Source organism: Bos grunniens, chromosome 13 (assembly GCF_055505025.1).
Source record: "Bos grunniens cultivar Pamir isolate PY7600 chromosome 13, Bosgru_T2T1.0, whole genome shotgun sequence".
NCBI lineage: Eukaryota > Metazoa > Chordata > Mammalia > Artiodactyla > Bovidae > Bos > Bos grunniens.
The window spans coordinates 1967294-1995159 of NC_141177.1; the positions used below are offsets into that span (position 1 = coordinate 1967294).

Consider the following 27866-nt stretch of genomic DNA (forward strand, 5'->3'; position numbering starts at 1 on the left):
CAATTTTAGCTATAGCACTGTAATTTTATGAACTTTATAAATTAGCACTAAGAAACATTTGATATGAAACATTTATAGTAGCCAAGGTGATGTGTAAGTGATAGGAGCCTGAATGGATATGGAAATGAGTTCAGATTCTACCACTTACTAGCTGTTTGGTAAAGTTAAATAATAGCAGTTGCCCCAGTTTTTAATAGCTTGTTATTCCTAGGCCAGACAGTAAGCATTTGGCACACCTTATCTGCTTTGATTCTTATAACAACACCACAAGGTAGACGTTTTTGTTGCCTTTTAACAAATGAGGAAACAGGCTCAGAGAAGTCAAGTTACTGGTTCAAGGCCACACAAGTGAATTGCAGGCAGAGCTGGAATTAAGACCCAGCAGTGAGCAAAGCCTGTACCACTCTGTCATTTCAGAACCTGTGTTTCATCCACAAGAGGAAGACACTGCCTGCCCTCGAGGCTGCTGAGAGGACAGAGGTGACATAAGCTGTCAGCAGTCAGGAGGCCAAACAGAAGGGTGGTATTTGCTAAATGGTCAGAAGCTTAGAGATAAAGAATCATGAGCTGGAGCAAACGGTCTTCCAGCATGATGGAGTTGGAGTAGTAGATAATCTAGGGTAACTTTGGCTGCAATTAAAAAAAATAAAAATAAAACTGCGGACTCAACAGTAGCTTAGTTCATGTGGAAAATGTACATTTCTTGTACAAAATAAATAAGAATTCGAGAAGTGAAGGGTTCCGTCCAGTTGAGCATCTTCATGGCCCCAGGAAGCATCTGTCTCCAGCACCCTCTGGGTATCAACTTGGTTCACAGGCTTGATCCCTTGTGGGTGTTCGTTTTCTTTCTTTGTGGTATAGTTAATGTACAATATCCTATCACTTTCAGGCATACAACGCAGTGATTCACAATTTTTAAAGGTTATACTCCATTTACAGTTGCTATAAAATACTGGTTTTGTGGTTTTAAGAAGGCTGCCATAGTTCTAAGCAGTGTGTAGAGTCATAATGTCCTACCAGATGAAAGACGAGTTTCCTAAAATTTACCCATTGGAGGAGCTGAGTCACATGTTTGGTTGGAGGTGCAAGGTGGGGGAAGGGTGGAAAGTTCCTTCAACAGAAAGCAGGCTCTGCCAGCAAAGGTGATAAGCCACAGGTAGAAAGCAGATACATTATTTTCTATCCAACGTCATGTCAGAAACTCACTAAGTGGATGAGATGCTGCAGTATCTCCCGACGGTCATTTATTTAAATACACTCGTTGCACTGGCTCTTTAACTTGACTGTGACCCACAGAAAAAGATGGATGAGAGAAGAATCCACAGAAAGTGCCATTCTTACAGCAAGTAGCATGGGCTGGCATTTTCTACTCTTTCTAGCCTATTTCATTTGATAGTTTTTAATGCTAATTCTGGGCTTCCCTGGTGTCTCAGCAGTAAGGAATCCACCTGCCAATGCAGGAGATGCAGGTTCCATCCGTGGGTCAGGAAGATCCCCTGGAGGAGGGCCAGGCAACCCACTCCAGTTTTCTTTCCTGGGAAATCCGTGGACACAGGAGCCTGGCGGGCCACAGTCCATGGGGTTGCAAAGACTCAGACACAATTTAGTAATTACACAGCAACAATGCTGGTTTTGACCCACTGACTTGTGTTCCATTCCCCACATAGTCACAATCTGAAGTTGGAAGGACTCTTCTATCACCATCGTCCTTTTCACACAGGGAGACAGTGATCCTGAAGGGTGTGACTGCTTCCTATGCAACTGGGTGTCTGCAGGTGGTCCTGCCTGGCACACCTCGGCAGGCAGTAATGTTCCTTAGATGAATCTGACAAGGATAAAGATGGTACCCATCATGTTCCAATTTCTCAAAGCGTGTTAGAGGATGTTGCTGTAATCTCATGATAGCTCTGCCGAACACAACTTTCAAGAAAAATGGTTTCAAAACATTTATATGCTGTGTTGTTGTTGTATTTAGTTGCTGAGTCATGTCCGACTCTTTTGTGACTGTGATCCGCCAGGCCCTTCTGTCCTTGGGATTTCCCAGGCAAGAGTACTGGAGCCGGCTGCCATTTCCTTCTCCAACCCAGGGACTGAATCAACATCCCAGGCATTGGCAGGCAGATTCTTTACCACTGAGCCACCGAGTCCCCTGGACTGCAGGAGATCCACCAGTCCATCCTAAAGGAAATCCATCCTGACTATTCGTTGGAAGAACTGTGCTGAAGCTGAAGCTCCAATACTTTGGCCACCTGATGCAAAGAGCTAACTCATTGGAAAAGACCCTGATGCTGGGAGGGATTGGGGGCAGGAGGAGAAGGGGATCACAGAGGATGAGATGGCTGGATGGCATCACCAATGCAATGGACATGAGTTTGAGCAAGCTCCGGGAGTTGGTGATGGACAGGGAGGCCTGGCATGCTGCAGACCATGGGATCACAAAGAGTCAGACATGACTGAGCGACTGAACTGAACTGAGCCACTAGGGGAGCAATATGTATGCTACAGATGCTTTAACAAACTGCAGAATCATATATCTCTCCTATTTATTTGATATTTTCATTCAGTCTTTAACATGTTATGGTGCTAATCCCCATGGTTGAATATTAATTGAATTGTATTTTGCAATGAACTTGCAAACTACGTTTTGAGTTTGCTTACCCTTTGGCATTATCCAGTCTTATTCTCTTCTTCAAGGCTATCAGAGCAGCCCTGATTCGGTGAGCATTTACTAACTCAGAAGAGCCAGAGGCAACTGACTGACTAACACAGAACAGCACTCAGAGGCGTGAAACAACTTGGCTGAGATCACACGGCTGGAAAGTGGCGGATTCCGGTCTGTCAGCTACGTGGTTGACCACTGTGTACATGAGCTCAAAAAGAGGGAACATTTCGGACTTTTAGAAACATCTTATATCTTGTTTAAATTCCTGAAGCTAGCATTTCCCAAACTGATGTTCTGTAGACTCATCCTTTCAGTGGGATCAGCCTGGAAATAGAGTACCAGCATCAAACAGTTTTGGGAAATAGCAGTTGGTCTGTCCTCTCTCGAGAAGGTTCTCAGTGGACATCGGCCACTAAAGGCTCTGAGAAGTCCTCAGCAGGCACCCCTGCTCTGCTTTGTTTATCTGAGTGTTTCTCAGGCTTCAGTCTGCATAGAGCGATCATTTGTCCAGCCAGTTGGGTATATCTCCCAAGGAATGGTTCTTCTAGAAGATGCTGAGCTAGGCACATAGACCAAAGTTGAAAAATGGGCTCTCATGGGATGTATGAAGCTGCACACAGGTTTTATTTGACCTCTGTCCACGGAATTCTCCAGGCCAGAATACTGGAGTGGTAGCCCTTCTCTTCTCCAGGGGACCTTCGCGACCCAGGGATAGAACCCAGGTCTCCTGCATTGCAGGCAGATTCTTCACTGTCTGAGCCATCAGGGAAGCCCATTTGGCATATACAGTGTTTTATAATAATATTTTAGTCCATTGATAACATTTTGCAATTGACAAAGTTGACCGCAGTTTTGAAGTGTGAGATTTCAGTAGAATCCCTATTTCGCGTGTTTCTGAAAGTAGGAACGTCCCTCGGCGGTCGGGTATGCGCTGTGCCTGCCCTCCGGAGGGGCACTCCTCCAGTTTGCCCGCACACCCGCCTCCCCCGTCGGCCCCCAGAGCGCAGCTCCTGAGCTGCTCTTTGCGCTGCTCTGTTCTCATGGCAGAGTTGGGAGTACAGAAAAAATCCCCAACAGAGATCATTTTTCATCCTTCGTAGCCTGTAAGACAATTTGAAGCAATGTAGGCTAATAATAAATCCAGCCTTAGGGTCAGTTCGTAAGCAGGTGTTGAACAGTGAATCGGAAGGATCAGTACTTTTCGTTTATTCATTCATCAAACATCTGAGTGCTTTCTTTGTGCCAGGAATGATTTTAGGATGAACAGAATGTTATACCCCGTGCGAGCTTTCATTATAGCATAAAGATCAACAATTTTGTTGTTGTTCATTCGCTCAGTCGTATCCGACTCTTTACAACCCCATGGACCTCAGCACACCAGGCCTCCCTGTCCATCACCATCTCCCAGAGTTTACTCAGATTCATGTCCATTAAGTTAATGATGCCATCCAGCCATCTCATCCTCTGCTGCCCTCTTCTCCTTTTGCCCCCAATCTTTCCCAGCATCAGGGTCTTTTCCAGTGAGTCTCCTCTTCGCATTAGGTGGCCAAAGAATTGGAGCTTCAGCTGCAGCATCAATCCTTCCAATGAATATTCAGGGTTCATTTCCTTTAGGATTGACTGGTTTGATCTCCTTGCAGTCCAAGGGACTCTCAAGCGTCTTCTCCAGCACCAAATTCAAAGGCACCAATTCTTCGGCGCTCAGCCTTCTTTATGGTCCAACTCTCATATCTGTACATGACTACTGGAAAAACCATAGCTTTGACAGTACGGACCTTTGTTGGCAAAGTGATGTCTCTGCTTTTTATGCTGTCAAGGCTATGATCCGTGAAGGAGAAGACCAATAACCAAGAAAATAAGCAGTTCCAGTGTATGAAAAGGGTCACGAATGAAATAAACAGAGTTTTGAGATAGAAAGCAGAGGAGAGAGGAAGCTGATAATTAGGATTGGATAGAGGGTGGGGTCAGGAAATATTCGGTCTAATGCAAAAATTCAGGAAAAAAGATGTCATTTTTCTTTTCCTGAATAAGTCCAAACAATTCTTAGAAAATATGCAGCCTAATTTTGCAGCATTCAAAACCATTTTCTCACTTTCGGGAAGTGTTTGTTAAACAGATGACGAACTTGTTCCAGGCTATGGGTTATCTGTTTTTGTATTTTAAAGTTTTTTTTTTTAATGTTGGATCTTTTTTCTCTCTAATAAATGTAAAATATCGTTATCAGCCTGGGGGTTGTCCATGTTAGAACTAATCACAGGACAGAAGCGCCTTCCACAGATTATTTTTTGCCCGACATGACCTGGAATTACTCTGTGCCCACTCTTTACCCACTGTAATCGTATTTTTCAATTTTATATCATACATAGCGGACTTTATTTAAGGATATGCCAACTCCTGTGTCCTTAGGAATATCCCCAAAGTAATTACTGCTGCCAGAAAAAGAAGCAAGGAAAGAACGTTTTATTGCTTAATTCTCTACCCGCATTTCACTTGCCATCGGAAATCAAGTTGAAAAATTCACTTACCCCTCAAGTGCAGGAGTTGCTGAGAGAGAAAATGGAAAACCCTTATTTATAGGAAGAAAGTGTGAATTGCTTTCTCTGATAGATTTCTTTCCACCTTCCACCTATGACTAACATGGACAGCTGGTTTGTTTAATCTCATAAATATAACATCTCTGCCTCGGTCAATACCGTGGGCTAACGAGGCTGTATCATGTCAAGGTGCTGTGTTACACTTCTGCTGCCAAGGTATAAGATGAGCTATTAATAACCTGAGGTTATGTCTACAGAGTATTAAAACAGGTGGTGAGCTTGTGATTTGTAATAAAGTATATCATACGGGATAATTGGTCCAACCTGGCTTGATTCAATCAGGTTAAGCAGCTAAAATGAACAGGGTTGCCGCTCTCCTTCCAAAAAAAAAGAGAAAATGGGTCAGTGGAGCATTTTTAGATCTGTGTCGTGAAGATTCTCCCACCTAGAAAACACGCCAGAAGACGATGAAAAGTCTAGATTTCAGGAGCTTCCCTGGTGGTCCAGCGGTTAAGAGCCTGCCTTCCAGTACAGGGGACAGAGGCTCAGTCCCTGGTTGGGGAACTAAGATCCCACATCCGATGCTGCAGAGCAGCTAAGCCCACATGCCATCCTGGAGGGCCTGAGTACAGCAACAAAGACCCTACGAGACACGGCGAAGGTCACGTGTGCTGCAACTAAGTCCTAAATACATTTTACAAATACATAAACTTTTTAAAGTTACCAATGTGAGTTTTTTTTTTAATCTAGATTTTACACTTCATATTTTTATGTTATTTTATTGCCCTCTGAAGTGTCTGGTAATTTCTTAATCAACTACTTGGCTCACTAGGAAGTTTATTTCAACTGTGGCACTCTGGCAGTACACAATTTTTAAGTCTTACGAAATTTGAAAGGACGATATGACATCTGGGAATTTATTGAGAAAATGTGTAACATTTATCCATAAGGTTTTGTGTTTTTTGAAGTCCCACATTATTTGTAAGAGAAAAGTTCAGTCACTCAGTCATGTCCCACTCTTTGTGACCCCATGGACTGCAGCACGCCAGGCCTCCCTGTCCATCACCATCTCCCAGAGTTTACTCAAACCCATGTCTATTGAGTCAGTGATTCCATCCAACCATCTCATCCTCTGTCATCCCCTTCTCCTCTTGCCATCAATCTTTCCCAGTATCAGGGTCTTTTCCAATGAGTCAGTATTTGGCCAATACTTGTCATGTGGCCAAAGTATTGGAGTTTCAGCTTCAGCATCAGTCCTTCCAGTGAACACCCAGGACTTTAGGATGGACTGGTTGGATCTCCTTGCAGTCCAAGGGACTCTCAAGAGTCCTCTCCAACACCACAGTTCAAAAGCATCAAAGCTCAGCTTTCTTTATAGTCCAACTCTCACATCCATACATGATCACTGGAGAAACCATAGCCTTGACAAGACAGACTTTTGTCAGCAAAGTAATGTCTCTGCTTTTTAATACGCTGTCTGGGTTGGTCTTAGTTTTGCAAGTTGGGAAGATCTAAAAGATCTAGTTAGACTTTGCACTGACTCTAGTATACCCTTACACTGGAGATCATGAACAAGATGACATAGAAATAGAATTATTGATTGTGAAGATAGCTATAACATAACATTAAATAAGAAAATCAAGTTTCAAAGTAGTGTATACTTTGTAGTGTATTTATCCCTTTAGGATAAACGTTTGCCCTGCCTGTCCACATGTAGATTCATCCTTCTACCCAAAGAGGGACTTGAAATGCAAAACTGCAGATTGTTGGCAGTAGTTATTTGCTGTCATGGGATAATGGGTGCAGTTAATACTTTTATTCTGTGCTCATGTAAATTTTCTCTTTTTTATGCATGAAGCAAGCACGGAGTACTGCCTATGTATAAGGAAAATATTGCAATCTAGGTAGTTTCCCAGTTCCTCCACTAGACGGCGCTATGGAGCTTGCGCCGTCCTGAGCTGTATTAGAAACTGCAGCAGTAACCAGAGGTTTAACAGGGGTTATTTTCACTTACAGTCATTCTGGAACTGTGCAATCCAGAGGTTGCGTGGCAATTTCTTGTTCAGAAATAATACTGGCTTTTAAAACGCACAGCCAATGTGTGTTTTGGAAAGAGAAAACGCTGCGGATGGGCAGTTTTCCAAGTCCTTTCGTAACTATTTTACGGTTGTGCTACTTCTTTCCTTATTTTTGCCATGAGCTTAAAAGATGTGAATGCATTTCTATCCGTTGATGTGAACTGGGCAAGAATAGTGGTAAAGGGCTTCCCTGGTAGTCCGGTGGTTGAGAATCCAGAATACAGGGGACACAGGTTTGATCCCTGGTCCAGGAAGATCGCACATGCCTCAGAGCAAGTAAGCCTGGGGGCCACAGTTACTGAAGCCCGGCCACGCTGGAGCCTGAGCTCTGCAGCAAGAGAAGCCACTGCAGTGAGAAGCCCTGCTCCACAAAACCGGAGAAAGCTTGCCCAGAGCAGCCAAAAATACACATGTAAATAAATCTTAGAATAGAGGAAAAAAAGTAAAAATACAAAATAAACTCCCGGGATAGATCCTCCTTCGGTGGTTTTGAGCTTTGTAGTAAAACGAGGTGTTAAAGAAAAATTCCCAAATTACTTCAGAAATGTTAAATTTCCACTGAACATTTTTAGTAGACTTTGGTCTTGGAACCCCTTCCTGCTTATTTGATTGATTTCTTGCCCTTCTAAGAAAACTGAAGGATGCGTGTTTAGCTTTGAGCGTGCACGGATCCCATTTGTCACCGTCGGTGTGATGGTGGGCGTGTGCAGGCGGTGTGCTGCTGGAGGGAGAACAGCGAGGCCTGGGCGTTTGTCTGGAGCCCGCTGTTGCTGAGCCGGTGACGGCCTTGTGTGTCTGGGGCAACCGCGTGGGAGAGGAAGCGGAGCTCTCCCTTTTATCCCAGACAGCATGTGGCTCGAATTTCTAACAGATGGAAGAGAGTCGGGTAATGGGTTTCTGTACCAGTCGACATTGCTTAGACAAATCTTCCCGTGTTAAGCTGCGTGTTGGACCGTGATTCTTGGTACAAAAACTCACAATGAACCCAGTGCTGCCCGATTGGTGGGGACCTCTAGATGAGGTAGACGTTCATTACAAGTAGTTCCAGGCGAGGCTTTTTTTTAGCCTTGATCATCCTGCCTTCACGTATATTCTCACTTGGACAATGCAGACCTTGCTTTGAGGGAGAAGGAACCCAGCTGACAATTTACAGTGGGAGGAAGGTGCCAGAAGCCCCATGTGGGTTTGATCATAGACAATCAAGGTATGATAAGGCAGCACGGTTTTTCAACATGACAAATTGTGGTCCGGTAACTACTGTTTCAATCTGTCTGCCCTTTGAAGCCGACTGAAAGGGAAAGAATATATGTAGGCCTCTTCCGCACAGATGAAAAACACGCTGACCCCATGCACACCTGTTTGCTTAAAAAGAAGTTTCCAGGTAGTTCCTGGAGAGTGCCTGTGTTTCTGTCTGAAATTTCTGTTTGCTCAGAATGATCCGGAGGCCTGATGAAAATAGCGAAGATGTATTTGTAGTTAAGGACAAAGCTCCTACAAATAACCCAGTAGTCCAGGCACAGGCCACACGCTGGTGGCCGTGGGCCGGCTCGCCGTCCCCCGCGTGCCGTTGGGCTCTCTGGACGGCTTCTGTGGATCTGGCGTCAGTCGGCCCATTCTGTCGTGTTTGTTCAGTTTGTTCGTGCTGGGTCTCCGCTGCTGTGCTGGCTCTTCTGTCGCTGCGGCATCTCCCCTTGCTGTGCAGCGGGGCTCCAGGACGCGCGGGCTCAGTCCTGTGGCTCCCGGCTCCGGAGCGCCGGCTCGGTAGTTGGAGCCCACGGCCTTAGCTGCTTCTCGGGTGTGGGATCTTCTCAGACGGGAGTCGAAACTGCGTCCCCTGCAGGCGGACTCTTCACCACTGAGCCAGCAGGGAAGCCACACATTTTGTTTTAATTTTAATTTTTAATACAGAATGCGTTCACATGACTCAAAATACGAAATTATTAAACGGCGTACTTGTCTAGCAATTCCGCTCCCGCCAGATAATCACTGTATTTTTAAATGAATCTTTCCTGAGCATATGCAAGCAGAAGACAAGCATAAACTCACGCTCCTTCTTGTTTACTCAAATGCTAATCTACTATGCACTGTGTTCTGGCCTGTGCTTTCTTTCCCCAGCTGACACTACTGTCTTTATCTGTACAGCGTCCAAATCTGGAACACACAGTTTTCCAGTGAATGGATGTACCATGAGTTATTTACCCAGGACTTTATTAATGACGTTTGGCATGTTTCCCAGCATTTGCTATGACCTCACTGTAGTAAGTAAGCTTGTGCATTTGTTATTTCACACTTACGTGAACTCAACTCTTGAGAGCGGAGTCGCTGGTAAAGGCACATATGCTTCTATGGTGCCCTTCACCCGCCATCCGCTTGGCTGCAGCACGCAGGGTCTGCATCACGGGGCACGGCCTCACTGGTTTCCGCTCAAGGAGTTTAGTTGCTCCACAGTGTTTGGGATCTCAAGTTCCCCAATCAGGGATCGACCCACATCCCCTTCATTGCAAGATGGATTCTTAACCACTGGACCACCAGGGACTTCTTGAAAGAATATACGTGTGTTTAATTTTAGTTGGTAGTGCCAGAATTCCGACCCTCCCTCCATCGGGACTGAAGCTACTTCACTCAGTAAAACACGAGGGCGCCTGCTTCTCACCCCAGCCTCCTCACAGAACGTCTTCAAACATTCAGACTTTTTGACTTTCGACCATTCCTTTCACGACTTCTGGAGTTTCAGTCAAAGTTACAAAAGCTCTGTCAATCCAAAATTATGGAAGCGTTTCCTGAGTGCTCTACTAGTGTGTTTATCCATTTAGATTTTCCCCGGAGTAGGATTATGGCACTGGAGAAGGAACTGGCAACCCACTCCAGTATTCTTGCCTGGAGAATCCCACGGACAAAGGAGCCTGGTGGGCTACAGTCCACGGGGTCGCAAAGAGTCGAACATGACTGAGCAACTAACACACACACACAGTATTATGGTGCTGTGTTAACTTTTTAGATGGCCACCCCTGTCCCTACGTCTTCAATATAAAAAGCCCTTTAATATAAAAAGCCTGTATCACACACTAAACTCGCATATGTCTTTGGTCGAAATGTGTTACATGTGGTTCTTCTGTGTGCTCAGTCGTGCCTGACTCTTTGTGACCCCATGGACTCCATCCCGCCAGGCTCCTCTGTCCAGATTTCCCAGGCAAGAACACTGGAGTGGGTTGCCATTTCCTACTCCAGGGGATCTTCCCAGACCCAGGGATCGAACCTGTGTTATATGTGAATGATGACAAATGTGGGGAAAATAGCAGGGAAGAGGAATAGAGACAAGGGAAATTAAAACAGGATAACTCTTTGTACAAAGTTGATATTTGGGTAAACCCCTGAAGGAAGGGAGGTGTGAGGCAGTGTACTTAAAAGCTTTTTGCTGCTGAAATCATTTGGGCCTAGGGTCAAATCCTAGCTTTAGTCTAAGATCAAAGGCAAGTTATTTATTCTTTTCATGAATCAATTTATTTATCAGTAAAAATGGCGTGACAAATCGTTATAAGAACTAAATGAGATCTTTTTAACTAGCTTAGCATTGGGCTTGACATATAAAGGTTGATCATTATCATTATAATGATATTACCATGGACATTTTTCCTTCTCATCCACATTCCTCAAAGAATGTATGGCTGCAAAATATCCCATCACGTGGTCCACAGGTAAATTCCACATGTTACTATGACATGCTGCTTCATTGTTCTAGGATTGTGGGGACTTTTGAGTGGTTCTTCATTCCTACTTTTTCAGCCCTCTCCGGTAATGCTTGTATAAACTTTTTAGTCTTTTTAAACTTTTTGTTCATTTATTTTATTCCTGCCGCTCGGGGTCTTCACTGCTGCGTGCAGGCCTCCTCTAGTTGTGGCGAGCGGGGGCGCCTCTAGTTCTGGTTCCCGGGCTTCTCACTGCGGCGGCTTCTCTTGTCACCGAGCGTGGGGCTCTGGCACACAGGCTCAGTGTTTGTGGCGCATGGGGTCTTCCTGGACCAGCAGTCAAACCCGTACCTTCTGTTCAGCAGGTGGATTCTTAACCACTGGACCACCAGTGAAAGAAAGTGAAAGTTGCTCAGTAGAGTCCGCCTCTTTGCAGCCCCAGGGACTGTATAGAATTCTCCAGGCCAGAATACTGGAGTGGGTAGCCTATCCTTTTTCCAGCAGATCTTCCCAGCCCAGGAATTGAACTGGGGTCTCCTGCATTGCAGGCGGGTTCTTTACCATTGAGCTGCCTGGGAAGCCTGTCTTGCCCCCTGGATCTCAGTCGAACTGAATAACCTGCCCCTGAAGCCCTTCCCACCTGGGTTCCCACCTCATCCTTTCCTTTCATGTCCTTCCTGCCGTCTGAAACTCCTCTCCACCCCAGCCCTCCCCACCCCATGTGTCCACCCGCAGCTCAGGCTCCAGGGCCGAGGGCAGATGCTGCTCCATCTTCAACCCTTCCTCGTCCCTCTAGCTCAGCTGTTCTCATCCTTGACGCACACTGGAATCACCCAGAGGCTCTAAGAATGATGATGCCTGAGCCTCACCTCCAGACATTCGATCAGATTGGTTCAGGGAGTGTCTGGGTGTTAACGCTGGTGTAAAATGCTGCCCAGCGGATTCTGAATGGCAGCTAAGTGGGCTCGTGGGACTCGTGTTTCCTTGTACCCAGGTTCTTCTTCTTTGCCAGCCTTTATCCACGGTGAGACTGGAAGCACTTCGAGACAGGAACGTCTCTGGTTCAACTTTGTCAGTCTCACCAGGCTCAAGATGAGGCTCAGTAACCTAACAGTGATGACGACAGTAACAGCGTTTACTGACTGTTTGCTGTGTGCTTGATGCTTTCAAACTGTGGTGTTGGAGAACATTCTTGAGAGCCCCTTGGACTGCAGGGAGATCCAACCAGTCCATCCCAAAGGAAATCAGTCCTGAATGTTCATCAGGAAGACTGATGTTGAAGCTGGCACTCCAATACTTTGGCCACCTGATGCAAAGAATTGACTTATTTGAGAAAACCCTGATGCTGGGAGGGATTGAGGGCAGGAGGAGAAGGGGACGACAGAGGATGAGATGGTTGGATGGCATCACCGACTCGATGGACGTGAGTTTGAGCAATAGTGGAGGACAGGGGAGCCTGGCGGGCTGCGTCCGTGGGGTCACGAAGAGTCAGACACGACTTGGCAACTAAACAGCAAAACGACACTGTGTGCTACAGACGCGCTAAACCCTTGGACAGACCATCCCACTGACACCCCAGCGACCCTCAGAGGCAGGTGCTGCTCTTTCGGCCCATGAACACTCTAGACACAGACATCAGGGAACACGAAAAGGCAGGGGTGTGAACGGAGCAGAGGGCGGAGCCTGGGCGGGCTGGCTCCGGGTGGCACTCACACCGTGGGGCTGCTCTACAGTTTGCAAGTGCTCAGGATTCCCCCACCACGTTACTGAACGAAGGTGAATGAGTGAGTAGGTGGAAATAAGCAACTCTCTCCAAGGATCAGCTCCAGCAGCCCTGGTGGGGCACTTCATTAGATTTAGTGCTGGTATCACATCCATGCTGGCTCATCTTACACACACCTGTTTGATGATTTATGTAACTTTTTTGATTTAATATTTCATCTAAAGTTTTTCTACTCAACTCTACCCAAGCAAAACTGTTCATTGTACCAAAGAAGTATCTTTCCAAACAAACACTCCTAAAGAATAACTTCATGCATCTGTATGTGTCCATGTGTATGCACCACCTAAAATCAGATCATCGCCCACACAGGCGCACCACATGCTAAGCGCCATGGTGCTTCAGTCATGTTCGCCTCTTTGAGACCTCGTGGACTGTAGCTCGCCAGGCTCCCTGTCCATGGGTTTTCCGAGGCACGAATACTGGAGTGGGTTGCCATTACCTTTTCCAGGGGATCTTCCTGACCCAGGGATTGAACCCACATCTCCTGCATTGGCAGGTGGGTTCCTCACCACTAGCATCTGCGAAGCCACTCATCCGCTAGACACAAAATTTTCAACCATCCTCTTTATCAACCTACTTCACAACCTGGATCCGAATTACACCTTGAAATTATCAAAAAATTCAACTCATATTAGACTTCGAATATGAACAGGAAAGGGCTTCCCAGGTGGCACTAATGGTAAATAACCCCCCTGCCAATGCAGGAGATGTAAGAGACCCAGGTTCAATCCCTGGTCAGGAAGATCCCCTGGAGGAGGGCATGGCAACCCACTCTAGCATTTCTGCCTGGAGAATTCCATGGACAGAGGAGCCTGGCGGGCTACAGTCCGTGGGGTCTCAAAGAGTCGGACACGACTGAAGGGACTTAGCAGAGCACAGCACACAGCATGAACAAGAAGTTATATTAGAACCTGTTTAAAGGGGCATCTCTCCCCAGGTAAAACTCCTTCTGCCTGGGATGAACTAGAAAAGCTGAGAACTTAGAGCTGTGGCTCTGATCTGAGTTGGGTTTTATGAAGTTCCAGCTCTTTCAGAGGCATTTCACAAAAAGCTCTGCTCCATGTAGAGAGAGCTCTGGAACTGAGGAAAACTCTGTGGAATACACACATTATTATTACCTTTTAAAATATTCACCAAAATGTGTTTATATATTTTCATAGCTGTTCAAAAAAAAGCAGCCCCATTCTTTCTTTGGCCATGCCATGCAGCATGTGGGATCTTAGTTCCCCAACCAGGAATCGAACCCACGCCCCCTGTGTTGGAAGTGCTGAGTCTTAACCACTGGGCCACCAGGGAAGTTCCAAAGAAAGCCCCATTTCTGATGCAGACTCTTCTGGCTTGGTCCTTGGCACTAGGCTAACCTATATGCCAAGTGATTCGGCATGGGGAGGCGATCTAGAAACCCAAAGAAGGAAACAGGTCCTGTGGGTGCTGTGACCCAGAGAGATTTCAGCGAAGGATAAAACTTGAGCCCAAGCCTGCAGAATGCATGGGTTGGAAGTAACCTGGCTTGGCCCAAGGTCATGGGAGTGAAGAAAACAAAAAAGGCCGCTTTGGCAAGCATCCTGCCATCCTGGGTGGGTTAGAAGAGGACGTCCATCCCTGTGCCCCAGCTTTTCACCAACAAACTCCCAGATCCTGAAGTCGGAATTATGATTCTAAAACATCAGTGCGTTTCTTAGCTGATACAATCCACCACCATGGGTACGGTGGGAAACCGCATAGAAGGATCTCCCACAATCAGACCGGGGGAGCACAGGGCACTGGCGTCCTGCACAGCCTTTCTGCAGAGCTGGGAGAAAAGGGGTTTTGTTTGGGACGCGCCCTGCCGTGTTTGCTCGCCTCTGGCTCCGGACAGTGTCCCTCCGACTGACTGCAGATGCTGATTCTGTTAGAAGAGGGGGCGGGGAAGGAAGAGCGACTCTCATAAGCCCCTGATTGTTCTGCATCCCCGTGGGCAGAAGAAGTATGGCTGGAATTAGCGGGTAAGGGAGAAAGAGGCGGGAAGCAAAAATATTGCTTTGAGAGTCCACATTCAACAAGTTGCAACCGTGAAAACTCTGTCTCGATCCTAGGACTTAGTTGACGGCAAGGGAAAGGGAGGACAGGAAGTCCTAACTGTGAGCTGCTCTGTCCCCGGGGACCCTGAGCAACTGGAGATTGCAAAGGAGGACGCCCAGGCAGAGAACAGTTCCATCATGAGCTTCTTTAAAACCCTGGTAAGTAATTTCAACTCCTTTTCTACTCTATTCCTAAGTCTTATTTGAGAAAGTTTTGCTAGCTCTAAGAATGACGGGCTTGAATGGCACTGCTCTAAACGGGGTGTCATCTTGGTGTAGCCAGACCCTGGAGAACAGGGAAAGGTGTTTCGTAAGGGAGTTGACTTTCAGCGAAGGAGCCTTTACTGCTGGCAACTGTGAGAAGCATGGCAGGTGACCAAACCATAGCCACGCTGTTGTTCAGCGGCAAAGTCGTGTCCAACTTACATGCGGCCCCGTGGACTGCAGGGTGCCAGGCTCCCTGTCCTTCACTGTCTCCTGGGGTTTGCTCAGATTCACCTCCGTGGAGTCAGTGATGCTATTTAGCCATCTCATCCTCGGCTGCCCCTCTCCTTTTGCTTTCAGTACACGTGAGCCATGTGGTCATGGAACTCTACCGCAGTTGGTGTCTTATGGTCATTGACTATAAAAATAATTGGAAAAAACTTCCCTGAGTTGCTGACCTGTCAAAGCGTTTTTGCCACTCAAATGGCAAATTGAACTGTAGAAGTCACTTTCTATCTTGTTACGTCTAAAGCTGTCATCGGGTTGAGGCAGGGACCCACGCCTTCCATTGCTTGCTCATCTCTGACTCTTCAGGACCCACAGCTTGGCACGTGCCAGACACTCAGAAAAGGGCTGAGTGAGTGCATGCATAATTAAACAGAGAGCTTCAAGCATTTGGGCTATTTCCAAAGACAAAGACCAGCTTTGAAAGATAAAACAGAAAAAAATCAACAGAGTGTGCGACAAACACCAAAGGGCTGTATGTTTGTTTGGATCAGTGGGAGCCTTGCTGGAAAGTCTGGCCTTCCAGGAGACACACTTGAATGCAGTCAAGCTCTGGGTGAATGTATAAGATCTGATGCATTTCACTATAAAATATTAACTTCATTAACTTTTCTATACCTAGGCATTAACAGGATTTCTTATTATATTCCTTACCTGTAGAGTAAACTGGACTGTGTTAAAGAAAAATATGAAATAAGGACTTCCCTGGGGGCCCAGCGTTTAGGACTTGATGCTTTCACTGTGGGCCCCTGGGTTCAGTACCTGGTTGGGGAACTATGATTCTGCAGCAAGGCCAAAAAAAGAAAGGAAAGAGAGAGAGAGAGAGAAAATAAATAAATAAAATCACCCTAAAGAGCTGTGGTTTGTAACATCTGTTTTTTTCAAACTTTTAAGGTTTCGCCTCACAAAGCCGAAACTAAAAAAGATCCAGAAGACACGGTAGGTAGCCTGAAGTGTGTTTATATTTGGGTTTGTGTGTGGAACTGGATTTGGGTTTCTGTCCTCTTTGTTTTTTGAATTGTGTGTGTGTGTGTAGATACATATATACATATTTAGCAATTTAATACTGCCATTAGGTCGTCCTTAAAATGTTCCATTTATGTTAATGGTATTTGAATGAAAATTTTGGTGGAAAACTTGAAATATGTGCCAATTGTGGCTAAATAATGTCACAAAAACCAGTTTCTTGCACAGAATTAGAACAGACTACTAATAATTATATAGCATCTTAGACTTTTTCGTCGTGTGTGGAGAGACCCAGGGAATAGAGTAAAAGCCACTGGAAATGAGAAAGCGGTGGGACTCAATTTAAAGCAGATGTAAGCCTCTGGGCTTTTGGTTTTCAAAAACTATGTCCTGCTTGGTTTTTCATGTCATTTGAAAAAAAAAATAATCTCTACTGCCATGGCAATTGCTTGGTGGCACGAAACAGCCACGAGTTGACATTTGCCAAATGGAGGGGTTAGGATGCCCTGGAGAGCATGCCCTTTTTCACTGTCATCCTAGAAATTCAGCTGGTTCCTCTCAAAGTACATTTTGTCTGCAACGGCGACTTTCTAGAGATGTTTTCCCTTTACACTGGACAGAGCCGGTTTTCTTCAGTAGGACACATGGTTTGAATTTCCCGGGAATCACGAGGATAACTGACCCTGGTGACAGAGAGGTGTCTTCTGTCCTCCTTTTGGTGACTGAAAGTGCTTTGAAAGCCACTGGGACCAAACAAACGGCTTGGCCAACTTGGTCCATCTGCTTCCCATATTTGAAGGGGCTGAGCTATGAAAAAGATCCTAGAATTTGTCTCAGAAGACCTGTGTTCAAGCCACAGTCCTGCTACTTGAAGGCTGTGTGATCCTAACCTGTCTGAACCCAAATTTCCACATCTGTAAAACCGAGGCAATAAAACTTCTGTCTCCCCACCCCCAGGAGTGAATGTGTGACCATGCCTGCTAAACCCAGGGAGTTCTATTCAAATGTAGGTGATCCCTATTTCCCTAATCCCTGCAGGACAGATTGAACACCAGGATTACATTTGCCTTGTATTGATTGGTTCCTCTAGAATTTTCTTTTTCCATTGGAAAAAAAAAGATATATCTGAGGCATCTACGTGCATTTTCCTATGAAGTTATTTATTTGCTACAAGGCTGCTAGGGTCAAGTTCAGTGAATGGTTGGGTCCACGGGTTTCTCTTTGGGTTCTGCGTCTTGCATTGTTTGAAACAGTAAGGTGTGTGGGTGTGACATGTGGCTTTCTGAGTGACCTGGGGCCCTCCCTCTCATCAGCTGCTCCTGCCTCACCTAGAATGTGGTCCCAGCAGAAAGTACCTAGAGATAAAAATCTCATGCTTCTGTCCAGAGAGGGCTGGGTTCATTACTGAGGCAACTGGATCTCAAAAGAGGGTTTTGTGAATGTAGGTTGCTTGTGACACCCACAAACAGACTTTCCAACCTGATTCTCACGCTTGCCTCCTGGACATGTTTTCTACTGAAGTTCTTAGATTTATGCCTTTGAAACCTTTGTCCATCTTCTCATTTGGCCCTGGGCAATTTTTAGCACACTCAAAATCCCCCAGCATTTGTGACTTGAGTCAGCAATTCTGAATAATTGTAGCTGGGCTATTTTAGTCCCAATTTTGTCTCATTTTGGCTCAGAGGACTGGCTCATTCTAGAAACATCTTTTGCCTAGGAGATCTGCCCATCTAGAAGTCAGTTGAATCTTTGTGGATAATACTGTTCCCCTGAGGTTTCTAATACCAAAAAAGGGGAGATCAGTTTGAGAATGAAGGCCACTCAGTGGCAGGATTTGCCTTGAGTCCAGGATGCAAAAATAAGTTGCTTACCTTCAGGTATATATATATATATTTTTTTTTTCACATGACAATAGCATTTAGATATTTAAAGCCATCCAGTAGGGACTGCATTCTCTTCTTCATTTTTAAAGTTTTTTCACCTGGTTATTTCATGACCTATAGACAAAGCTTAAAAATCTTGTCATTGTCTTTAGCAGATAGAGTTGCGCTAATCTGGGTCATTTAAATAGGTTACCGTGTTGAAAATCAACGTGTAACAAAAATAGACGGTGACAATGCTCTTTAACCATGTCTGAGAGTTTGACAGAGTGTTCACATGATTCCTTGTGATTGGAAGATGAGGGTGATGTATCAGTAGATAATTGACAACCAGGAGTACCGCACTTTAAAACAAAAGAGAAAAATGGATTTTGTTTAAAAACAAAGTTCTGAGCTGTGACTGCTGTTGCCCGAAAGGCGTCTAAGGGAGAAAGTGTCTCTGATGGACAAGCCGGGCAGAAGACATCCGAGGTCCAGGCTAAAGGCGCCAAGAAAAAGCACCTGCATAGCCCCAGGCTAGGACTCGCCTTCAGAAAACTCTTTAGGCATAAGGTCTGTATCTCGTTAAACTAGGAGGGAAAAAAACAGAACCCTGGTCTTCATTCTGTGGCTTACCTGCACATCCTGTGTCCACCCAGCTCCTCTTCAGTGAAGAAAGAGCCTTGGGTGGTGGGTCTCATTAGAGGGAAATTAAATATTATGTGAGACAATTTTCAGTGATTTTTTTTAAGTCCTCATAGTTTTAAATGTCTCAGATTACTAGTGTGGACCAGGGTTCTAAGATTCTTCTAACCCAGTGTTTCCCAAATGTTGGATGTTTGCGTACCTGCTCCATCATTTTTGAGATATATCACTATTTACTTGGGGCTTCCCCGGTGGCTCAGCTGGTAAAGAATCCACCTGCAATGTGGGAGACCTGGGTTTGATCCTTGGGTTGGGAAGATCCCCTGAAGAAGGGAATGGCTACCCGCTCCAGTGTTCTAGCCTGGAGAATTCCATGGACCATATAGTCCATGGGGTTGCAAAGAGTCAGACACGACTGAAAGACTTTCATATTTATTAAATATTTCTATATTGAAATTGACTTACTCCTTATTTAAGGTTATCTTGAAAAGAAACTTGACATTACGTCACACTTGTAAAGCAGAATCACTTTTCATAAGAAGAAGGTACCATTATATAAGCAATAAAAAAGATACTACCTTCTAGCTACCTGGCTCATGTTAAGCTCTGAACTGTTGGCCTTTCTAGCTTTATGGAAAGGCACTTAGCCAACGGTAGGGAAATGTTAAAGATTTCTCTACCAAAACCAGACTGAGATTTCCTCCTGAATTGTCTTACAAAGATGAGAATTGAAAAAGGATGAGTATTTTCACGGTTTTAATATTATTTAATATCATATCTTGGCTCAACCCAAAGCCATCTCTCATCCCACCAATGGTCTGCTTTCTGCACTTTGGGAAACACTTTTCTAACCTCAAGATTTTATCGCCTTGTGCTCTGCTCCATCTCTTCCCTGTATTAACTAAACTTATACTGAACCCAAACGGAAGCCCAGGCACCGCAAAACAATGAATGAAGGCGGAACAAACTCTGCCTCCACGTTCTTGACAAGCAAAGACAACAGAGAAGTCAGTTTCAGAGATTTCATTCTTCTTGTGTCTAAGAAATAGCCAGTATTTGTCTAAAACCATCATCAATTAAAAGGACCCCTGACTTGGGCCAGCATGCTTCTAAAGTTGCTCGAAATGTCCACCATTCTCCACTAAGTTGAATGAACTTATTTTAAAAACATCCCCAGCTGGGTATGAGAGTCCCTGGACTGTGTATGCAAATAAAAGCTCCACAGAAAGCTCTCCTGGCTGAATCTATATTGGCATAAACAAACTATTATGGAGCCACCCTTTGATTTCCCTACAGAGTTATTTTGTTCTGCAAAGAGAGAAGGGGCGGATGAGAGATTCTGCAGTGGGGGAGGGGAAATTAAAAGGCGGTTCTACCCGATGCAGTAGACGATTTGGTAACTGCTGGTGGAAGGGGTCAGAGACTGGGGCAAAGGAGTCTAGCAGAATTCCCGAACAGGGAGCTCCTGTGAGGAGGGAGCTTTGGAAGTTTACGACGCGTATGACCGCCCACCACCGGCAGATCTGCATGTCTCATGACATTCATTTCATGCTAAGTTCCAGAGTCTCTTCCCCTCCCACAAGTGGACCACCCAAGTTCCGTATTCCCAGGGCTTCCCCAAACCTTGGTCTCGCTTCCTGCCCCTCAGGTGCCTGTGGGGAAAGGAGAGGACTCTGGGACTCCTGGGTGATGTGGAAGTGACCCTTCCTGGGGTTCTGTATAGCAGACCAAAGGTTTTGCCTTGAGTCATATTCTGTCTCTTGTTTTACGTCATTTAAGGGGACAAGTCCCAGACATTCTTTACTCTCATTTATACAGCAGTTTGGTGGGCCTCGTTGGCTTTTACCTTCCTGCCTCGGAAAGTGTTCATCTTTTCTTCAGTTGATTGTTCGGTCGTCCAAAAAGATAGGAAAAAAGGGCCATTAAAACAGACCAGCCAGAGTCTATCAGTGAACCTTGGTGCCTGATTCTGGGAGTTGTGATATTCTTCCTCCTTGAGTTCGTTGTGACCCAGGACCGAAAAGGAGACCTCATCCAAGCAAATTCAAGGATAAAACATTGTCTTCTAGTTTTGCTCTAAAAGAATATAAGGGCTACCAATCCTGGTTAACTCCTAGGTTCGTTTCTTTATAGATCAATTTTCCTTCTTATAAAAAGGATTTTCTTAGTGTAAAAGAATGGAGAATCCTGGAGTTAATCAATGGAATACGTTTATTGTTATGAATAATAAGGAGGTCAGCATTTCTTTGCTGAATCTGAATCTTTTTTCTCTTGGCTTAACCACACATGATGCTTCAGCATAAAATGTTGTCACACATCCTGCAGACATTGAACGCAAAGGATGTGGATTTAGAGTGTCTTTGCTACACCCAGAAACGCTCCCTTCCCCACTCTGGTTTGCTCAGTGCCTCCTCTGTGGGTTAGACAGTAAAATATCAGCAGCTACCTCACGGGATTCATAAGCTTCTGCCACACATTCATTGTTTTTTGGTTCTTGGTACAGTGTTTACATCTTACTAACACTTCCCCTCTTCCACACCCAAATGTGAAAAGAAGATGAAAACTTACTGCGGAGGAAGGTAAGATCCTCTGATATGCAACCTCCAATTCTAATACACTAGACTTTCACGGGTAGGTTTGTCAGATAAATAACAGGTACCCAGTTCAACTCAGTTTCATATAAACGGCAACTAATTTTTTAGTATAAAAATAAGTATGTCCCAGGCAATATTTGGGACATCCTTAGGCAAAAAAATTGTCCTTTGTTGATCTGAAATTCAGATTTAACAGGACATCCTGTGGTCTCACTGTTATTTGCTAAATCTGGCAACCCTACTCAGGAGATTTTCTCCAAAAAACATGGATAGAACTTGCGTAGTCTCCACCGTAACACAAACAAAGAGTATGAATTCAGTTGATGCTGGCAGAACACCATTTGGAACGCTTCTCTGGGAAGCAAGGAGGTGTGTGGGCAGGGAGAGGACGACTCATGGCAATCTGTGACTCCACAGCCCTGCACGAGGGGGTGGATGGGCAGAAACACGACACGGCAGCATCCTGCGTGGGTCTCTCCCTGTGGTCTCCATCATCAATTAATTTGGTATTTATTTAATACCCATTTTGAGCCACACACAGGATCTAATGGGATATAGGGATGTAATGATGACAAAGACATAACAGCTCGTACCTTTACAGAGCTCAGTCTGGCCAGAGAGATGCGTAGTCAACAATTGCATCAATACATTAGTTATATTTCTATGCACCTATTATGAGCTTCCCTGGTGGCTCAGTGGTAAAGAATCTGTCTACAATGCAGGAGACACGGGACTGAATGTCCAGGTTTGAGTATCACCCACCCTGGATTCAGAAGTCAACTCTGTCCCCTTATCAGTGGAATCGCAAGCACCTTGTTTAACCAGCCGGGACCAAAACTTCCCTAACTGTAACGCATGCATGCTCGTTGCTTAGTCACGCCCAGCTGTTGCAGCCCTATGGACTGTAGCCCCCCAGCCTCCTCTGTCCATGGAATTTCCCAGGCAAGAATATTGGAGTGGGTTGCCATTTCCTTTTCCAGGGGATCTTCCTGACTCAGGGATCGAACCTGCATCTCCTGTGTCTCCCACATCAGCAAGCGGATTCTTTACCACTAGTAGGGACACAGTCATTCATTCCGTCCTCATCAGACCGTTGTTACAACATTCAGTGGCTTACAATGGTGCTGGGCACTGGTGCCTTCTATCGCTGTTACATCAGAGTTAAAAGTTAGACATCTCTTTGCCCAGTTCCCTAGGACCATAGTCCCCTCTTCAAGGGGCTGAGGGAGACAGGAGGCTGAGGGGAGGAGGCAAAACCAGCCAAACCAGAGGTGTCTTGTGGGCTTGGCAACTGGACCTGCCCTGGTGGAAGGCTAGAACTCCAGAACCAAGCTTCTTCTTGTAACTCCCATGCAGCTTTGACTGAGCGGGCTGAGCACCTGTGAAGGGACAGCCCTGAGCTGGTAACACAGCCTCTCAGGAGAGGAAGCAAAGCAGCAGAATTTAAATGAAAACAGTGTGGGACCCAGTGAGTAATGGAGCATTTCCTGTAATGACGTGAGCAGGACCGATGACTTACTTAAGCCAAAAACAGTGCTTGCTAAGAGATGGGAGTGAGGTCAGCCCCGCCCCCAGCCCAGATTCTTGGTCTAAAACGGACCCCTTGAGCAAATGGGGATTTTCCTGGGAGAGCAGAAGTGAAGCTGATGTTGGGGACCGCGCCCGGCCACTCCTGCTGTTCCTGCTTCTGTCCTGGCCTCTGGCGCTTGCTGAGGGCTCTGGGCATACGCCATTCCCTGGGCCAGGGGCCTCTTCCCCTCTCCCCCAGTTAACTTCTAGTTGCCCTTCAGATCACAGCACAGTCTCCTTCCTCTGTCAAGCCTTCCTGACTGTCATGGTAGATCTAGTTTAGCACCCCCTCCTTTTTTTTAGCACCAAATCCTCCGCTCTACCCTGGAGCACTTATCATAGCTGGAATTTTGCGTTCGCCTGTGGAATTATTTGTTTGGTGTCTCTGTCTCTTCATGAGAACGCGTCACCCCAGCACTCAGTATCCGTCACAGGTCATGGAAGGCAGTTGATCGCATTTTTCACAAGTAAATGCATACATCATCATACCTCCCTCCTATTTTCTGAAAAAGACAGCAAGCTAGTTGGTGGAGGGCACTTCCCCTTCAACCAGTCCTCTTTAATTTAATTGCCATTTAGAGTTAAAACAGCACCAAGTGTCCCAGACCGTTAGGAACATGCATAAATGCAGAACCGTCTGAGCCCAACCAGTTTGATCGCGCTGTTGATACAAGGCAGAGGTTATTTTAAACCCCAGCATTATGCGGTTTTATACATTTTTAAATGGAACTGGGATTATTCCAGGATCACCTGTCACAGAAGTCATTTCTATACATTGGCCCTTTAGCTCCTGATTCAAATGTAGAATCTGCTCCGTAAATGATTCCCTTTTAGTATCAAAAAAGTCAGCACAGAAGATACTGTGTCTTGCATCAGACAGTAAAGTTCAGTGATCCGTGAGCTTCCTTCAGAGAGGTAATGTGCAGTGTAGGGAGAGCGCCAGGTCGGAGAGGAGAGTCCGGGTCTGAGGCCAGGCTGTGCCCCTGGCTAGTGTCGGCGGGTCACAGACCTCAGTGTCCCCCTTCGTGAAAATTCAGGCATGGGGCTAGACGGCCTCTAAGACTCTTTCCAACATCAGAAATACTCTGAAAGGTTTGAGTGTTTCCACACTGTTTTCACTCTCAGACTTTTTTTCCCTTTTAATCAGAAAATGTAGTCAGATCCGACATCCCTGGGGATTTAAAGGGCTGTGTCACGAGTCCCTGGACCAAGGATCGTTAAAATGGAGACACGTAAGATGACGAGGTTAGGCCAGACGAGCCCAGTGTTAGAATTTTCCACACGGCGCTCACTTGTGTAGAGACACAGAGAGACTGCAGGTCTCCCAGCTCCTCCCCTGCCCGGCGAGAGCCTGGGAGGAGCAGCGCCGTCGCTGGGGAGGACCGATGGCCCCGCGCTGCTCGGCCTGGCTGCTCAGAGTGCGGGGAGGAGGAGGAGGGCTGGGGAGACGAGGAGGCAGGGGGCCCAGCCTGAGTGAGCGGCGTGTGCGCTTCCGTGCCACTCACCCGCATCTACTTTAGACGAGGAGGCTGCGTCTACAAGTGGAGACGTGGGGCTTGTGGATGGCTCGTCAGACCCAAACCTCTGTCCCGAGTGCCTCACGCAAAGTCTAGAGATGTTAGATCTTTAGATCTCTGTAGACTGCAGATCCCCGTAGTCAGGGGTCCCTAGCCGCCAGGCCGAGGGCCGGGACCCGTCCGTGGCCTGTTAAGAACCGAGCCACACAACAGGAGGTGGGCGGCGGCGGGCGAGTGAAGCTTCACCTGTACTTACAGCGGCTCCCGTCGCATGCACAGCTGCCTGAGCTCTGCCTCTTCTCAGCTCAGCAGCGGCACGAGACTCTCATGGAAGCTAGAGCCCTGCTGTGAACCGAGCCCGCAAGGGTCCAGGTGGGGTGCTCCTTGTGAGAGAGAGCCTAATGCGCGATGGCCTGAGGAGGGGCTGAGCCAGGGAGCTGAGCCAGCGGAGCAGCTGCAGATCCACGATCCTTAACAGAGAGGTCTGGCTGTGCAGCGACCGCAACAGATCAGTTACTTGCAGACTCATATCAAAACCCTGTGAGTGAGTAACAAGCGAGCTGTATAATTATTTCATCATATATCACAATATAATAACAATAGAAATGAAGCGCAGAGTAAATGTAACGCACCGGAACCATCCCGAAACCCTTCCCTCAACCCCGGTCTACGGGAAAATTGTCTTCCACGAACCAGTGCGTGGGGCCCATGAGGTTGGGAGCCACTGACTGCAGTGACCTCTCAGGCAGAGTGAGAGCAGATCGTCAGCCCTTCTCTTCTAAAGCAGATGTATTAGAACCCATCTTTGATTGCAGATTTTGGATCAGTAAGACAGTACATCTTTATCATGTTAACAAACACGAGTGTGTTGGAGATGCACGTTCAGAACACTTTTCTGCGGAGACCACAGTCTAAAGAAGACCCATGGCCTCAGCACAAACTAACATTCTAACAGCCAAGTGCCCCTTTCTGTCACCTTGAGCCCTAATGTGTTCCTTACATAAATATGATACATAATGCTTCTATATATTTTTGCAAAAGAAGTATCTGGACTTTTCCCAAGATTTTAACATAAATCCACAACCACACAGTATATTTGGAAAATATAGAAAGTTGTAAAAGGAAAACTTAACATGCATAATCTCAGCCCACATGTGTAAAGAAGAGCCCTTTCGCTTTTGAAATCCTGCAACGATTAACATTTTTTGTGACTTTTATAGGGCGAGGAAAAGTCAGCCGCCCCTTCAGCCAACCTCAAGTCAGACACAGCCAACGTTACGCTCCAGGAGCCCCAGGGGGCCGCCAAGAATTCTACACCCACTGAAACAGCCAAGGAAAAAGGGGGCCCCAGCTCTCTGCCTCTGGGCAAACTGTTCTGGAAAAAGGTAAGTCCTAGTCTCCAGATTTGGAGAGTCCCTGGGGCCAGGATGACTTGAGAAATGGTTTCTGGTGGGCCAGCCACGGTATTCAATGATGCATGGAGTTTCTTCTTCAAGCTGACTCAACTCACCACTGAGCTGAAGACTTGTAACTCACCCCGTGAGAAAAATGCAATGTCTGTTGTGTTGCAAGCATGTGTTTTGTGGGAAAGAAAGGAAATGAACAAGTGGAATTTTCCTTTGTGGAATTACTCTGGTTCAGGACAGAGGGCGGTGGTGTTCCATGAGTCGTCTGCTTTCTACACAGGGGGGTCCTCGGGTTCCTCCCACCCTGGCGCTGTGGACCGCCTCGGGCTGCTCTGTCCCTCCTCCCCCAGCCGCAGAGGCTCGGTGGCAGCAGCCCTGAGACCTTGCTCTCCTGGTGGAGAACCACAGCCGTCAACCAGTTCACCACCAGGGCAGCACACAGCGCGCCATGTGAGGGGAACATGCAAACCGCTGAGTTTTCCCTGTAGAGTGAAGGTGCCGAGCGAAGAAGCAAGGTGGGCACGCTGACTGACACTGAGAGCTATTCCATGATCCTCCTGCCGAGCAAACCTCAGCTGCCACACGTGTTTAGACCTCTTGCCTGCTTTAAATGTGGCCAAAGACGAGCAAGAAGTCGGGGGAGGGGGAGTGTAAAATAGAGCTGGTAGCGCCAATTGAGCAATTCCAGTGGCACATCCGTGCGTCTTGGTGCACGGTGCCAGGAAGGCGGTGGACACAGATGCCGCGGGTGTTCGGTTTCTTCTCTTGTCCAGAATCCAGCAGGATTTCTGAAACCTTTTCCTGTTTATTTTCCATTGTACAGAAATCTCCCTTCTGGGTTCTTCCCGGAACAGAAGCACTAATATTTAATGAAAACCTTGGGCGATGTCACTTGGCAGATCCATCCTAATTCTCCTTCCTCATCCATTTCTCTATTTTTTTTCTTTAACAAAATATTTTATTAGCACTATAATGAAGGGAACAGTTTCCAAGTAAGTTACATCCATATACTGGTGGCAAGGGATAGATTTAAGTGGCTCATATTCAAACATTTTTACTTCAATAATCGTATGTGTTATTCAAAATGTATTAGGAAAATAAAACTAGCACATTAAATAAGCTCAAGATTTAACACATATTTTTCTCAAGGTGAGGTTACATGTATTTAGTTTAAAAAAGTAATCCAAGGAGGGGGCCCTCTCTGGCGCCCAGTGGTTAAGACTCTGCACTTCCAGTTGCAGGGGTGAGGGTTCAATACCTGGTCAGGGAATAAAGATCCCACGTGCCACGGGCTGCAGCTGGGGGAAAAAAAAGTTATCCAAGGAAACAGTTATGTAGATAATGGTACTAATGCTAATAAGGAAATCAACCCTGAATATTATTTGGAAGGACTGATGCTGAAGCTCCAATACTTTGGCCACCTGATGGGAAGAGCCAACTCTGGAAAGAAAAACCCTGATGCTGGGAAAGATTGAAGGCAGGAGGAGAAGGCGATAACAGAGGATGAGATGGTTGGATGGCATCACCAACTCGATGGACATGAGTTTGAGCAAGCTCCGGGAGATGGTGACGGACAGGGAGGCCTGGCGTGCTGCAGTCCGTGGGGTCACAGAGATGGACATGACTTAGCGACTGAACAGCTAACAGTGCTGAGTAAATAGTGGTAAACTGGGGTCCCCCCAGGAGGCTGACATGAAGACAGAGCTGATGTGTAGAATATCTCTTGGAGGAAAACCACTGTGGAGGATAAAGGGCATGGGGAGGTGTGGGAGGGGAGAGGCTACGGGGCCTGGGAGGGGCAGAGCGGCACGAGGGCCTCTGGCTGGGGGTGCTGCTGAGCGGGGCCCAAGCAGAGCTCGCACAGGGGGTCCTGTGTCAGGCTCCCAGCGCTCTGCACTCGGTCACCGCCAAGGAGCAGCGGGGGAGTGCAGAGGTCGTGGGCGCTGAAGTCGTGACCCTCAGAGGCTGCCCCGCGCACAGGGAGACGGGAGCCGCTCTCGGCCACAGCTGCCACCGGT

The 27866-nt window shown here is 46.4% G+C and overlaps 1 protein-coding gene across 23 annotated transcripts in view; it reads left to right on the plus strand.

Moving 5' to 3' along the window:
* Window positions 1–27866, plus strand: part of BCAS1 (brain enriched myelin associated protein 1) — a 99609-nt gene that overhangs the window by 39203 nt on the left and 32540 nt on the right. For 11 of the 23 annotated variants that reach the window (XR_015138809.1, XM_086331262.1, XM_086331263.1 and 8 more), the window contains 4 exons: window positions 14819–14962; window positions 16187–16231; window positions 18556–18690; window positions 25663–25827. Coding sequence is in view for 22 of the 23 variants with exons in the window: in XM_086331262.1 (XP_086187388.1) it covers window positions 14819–14962; window positions 16187–16231; window positions 18556–18690; window positions 25663–25827 (489 nt within the window). In the remaining variant the exon portion in view is untranslated. Of the gene's footprint in view, window positions 1–14696; window positions 14729–14818; window positions 14963–16186; window positions 16232–18555; window positions 18691–25662; window positions 25828–27866 lie in introns of those variants that run through there. The other 12 variants (XM_086331264.1, XM_086331266.1, XM_086331270.1 and 9 more) reach the window with 3 other exon arrangements.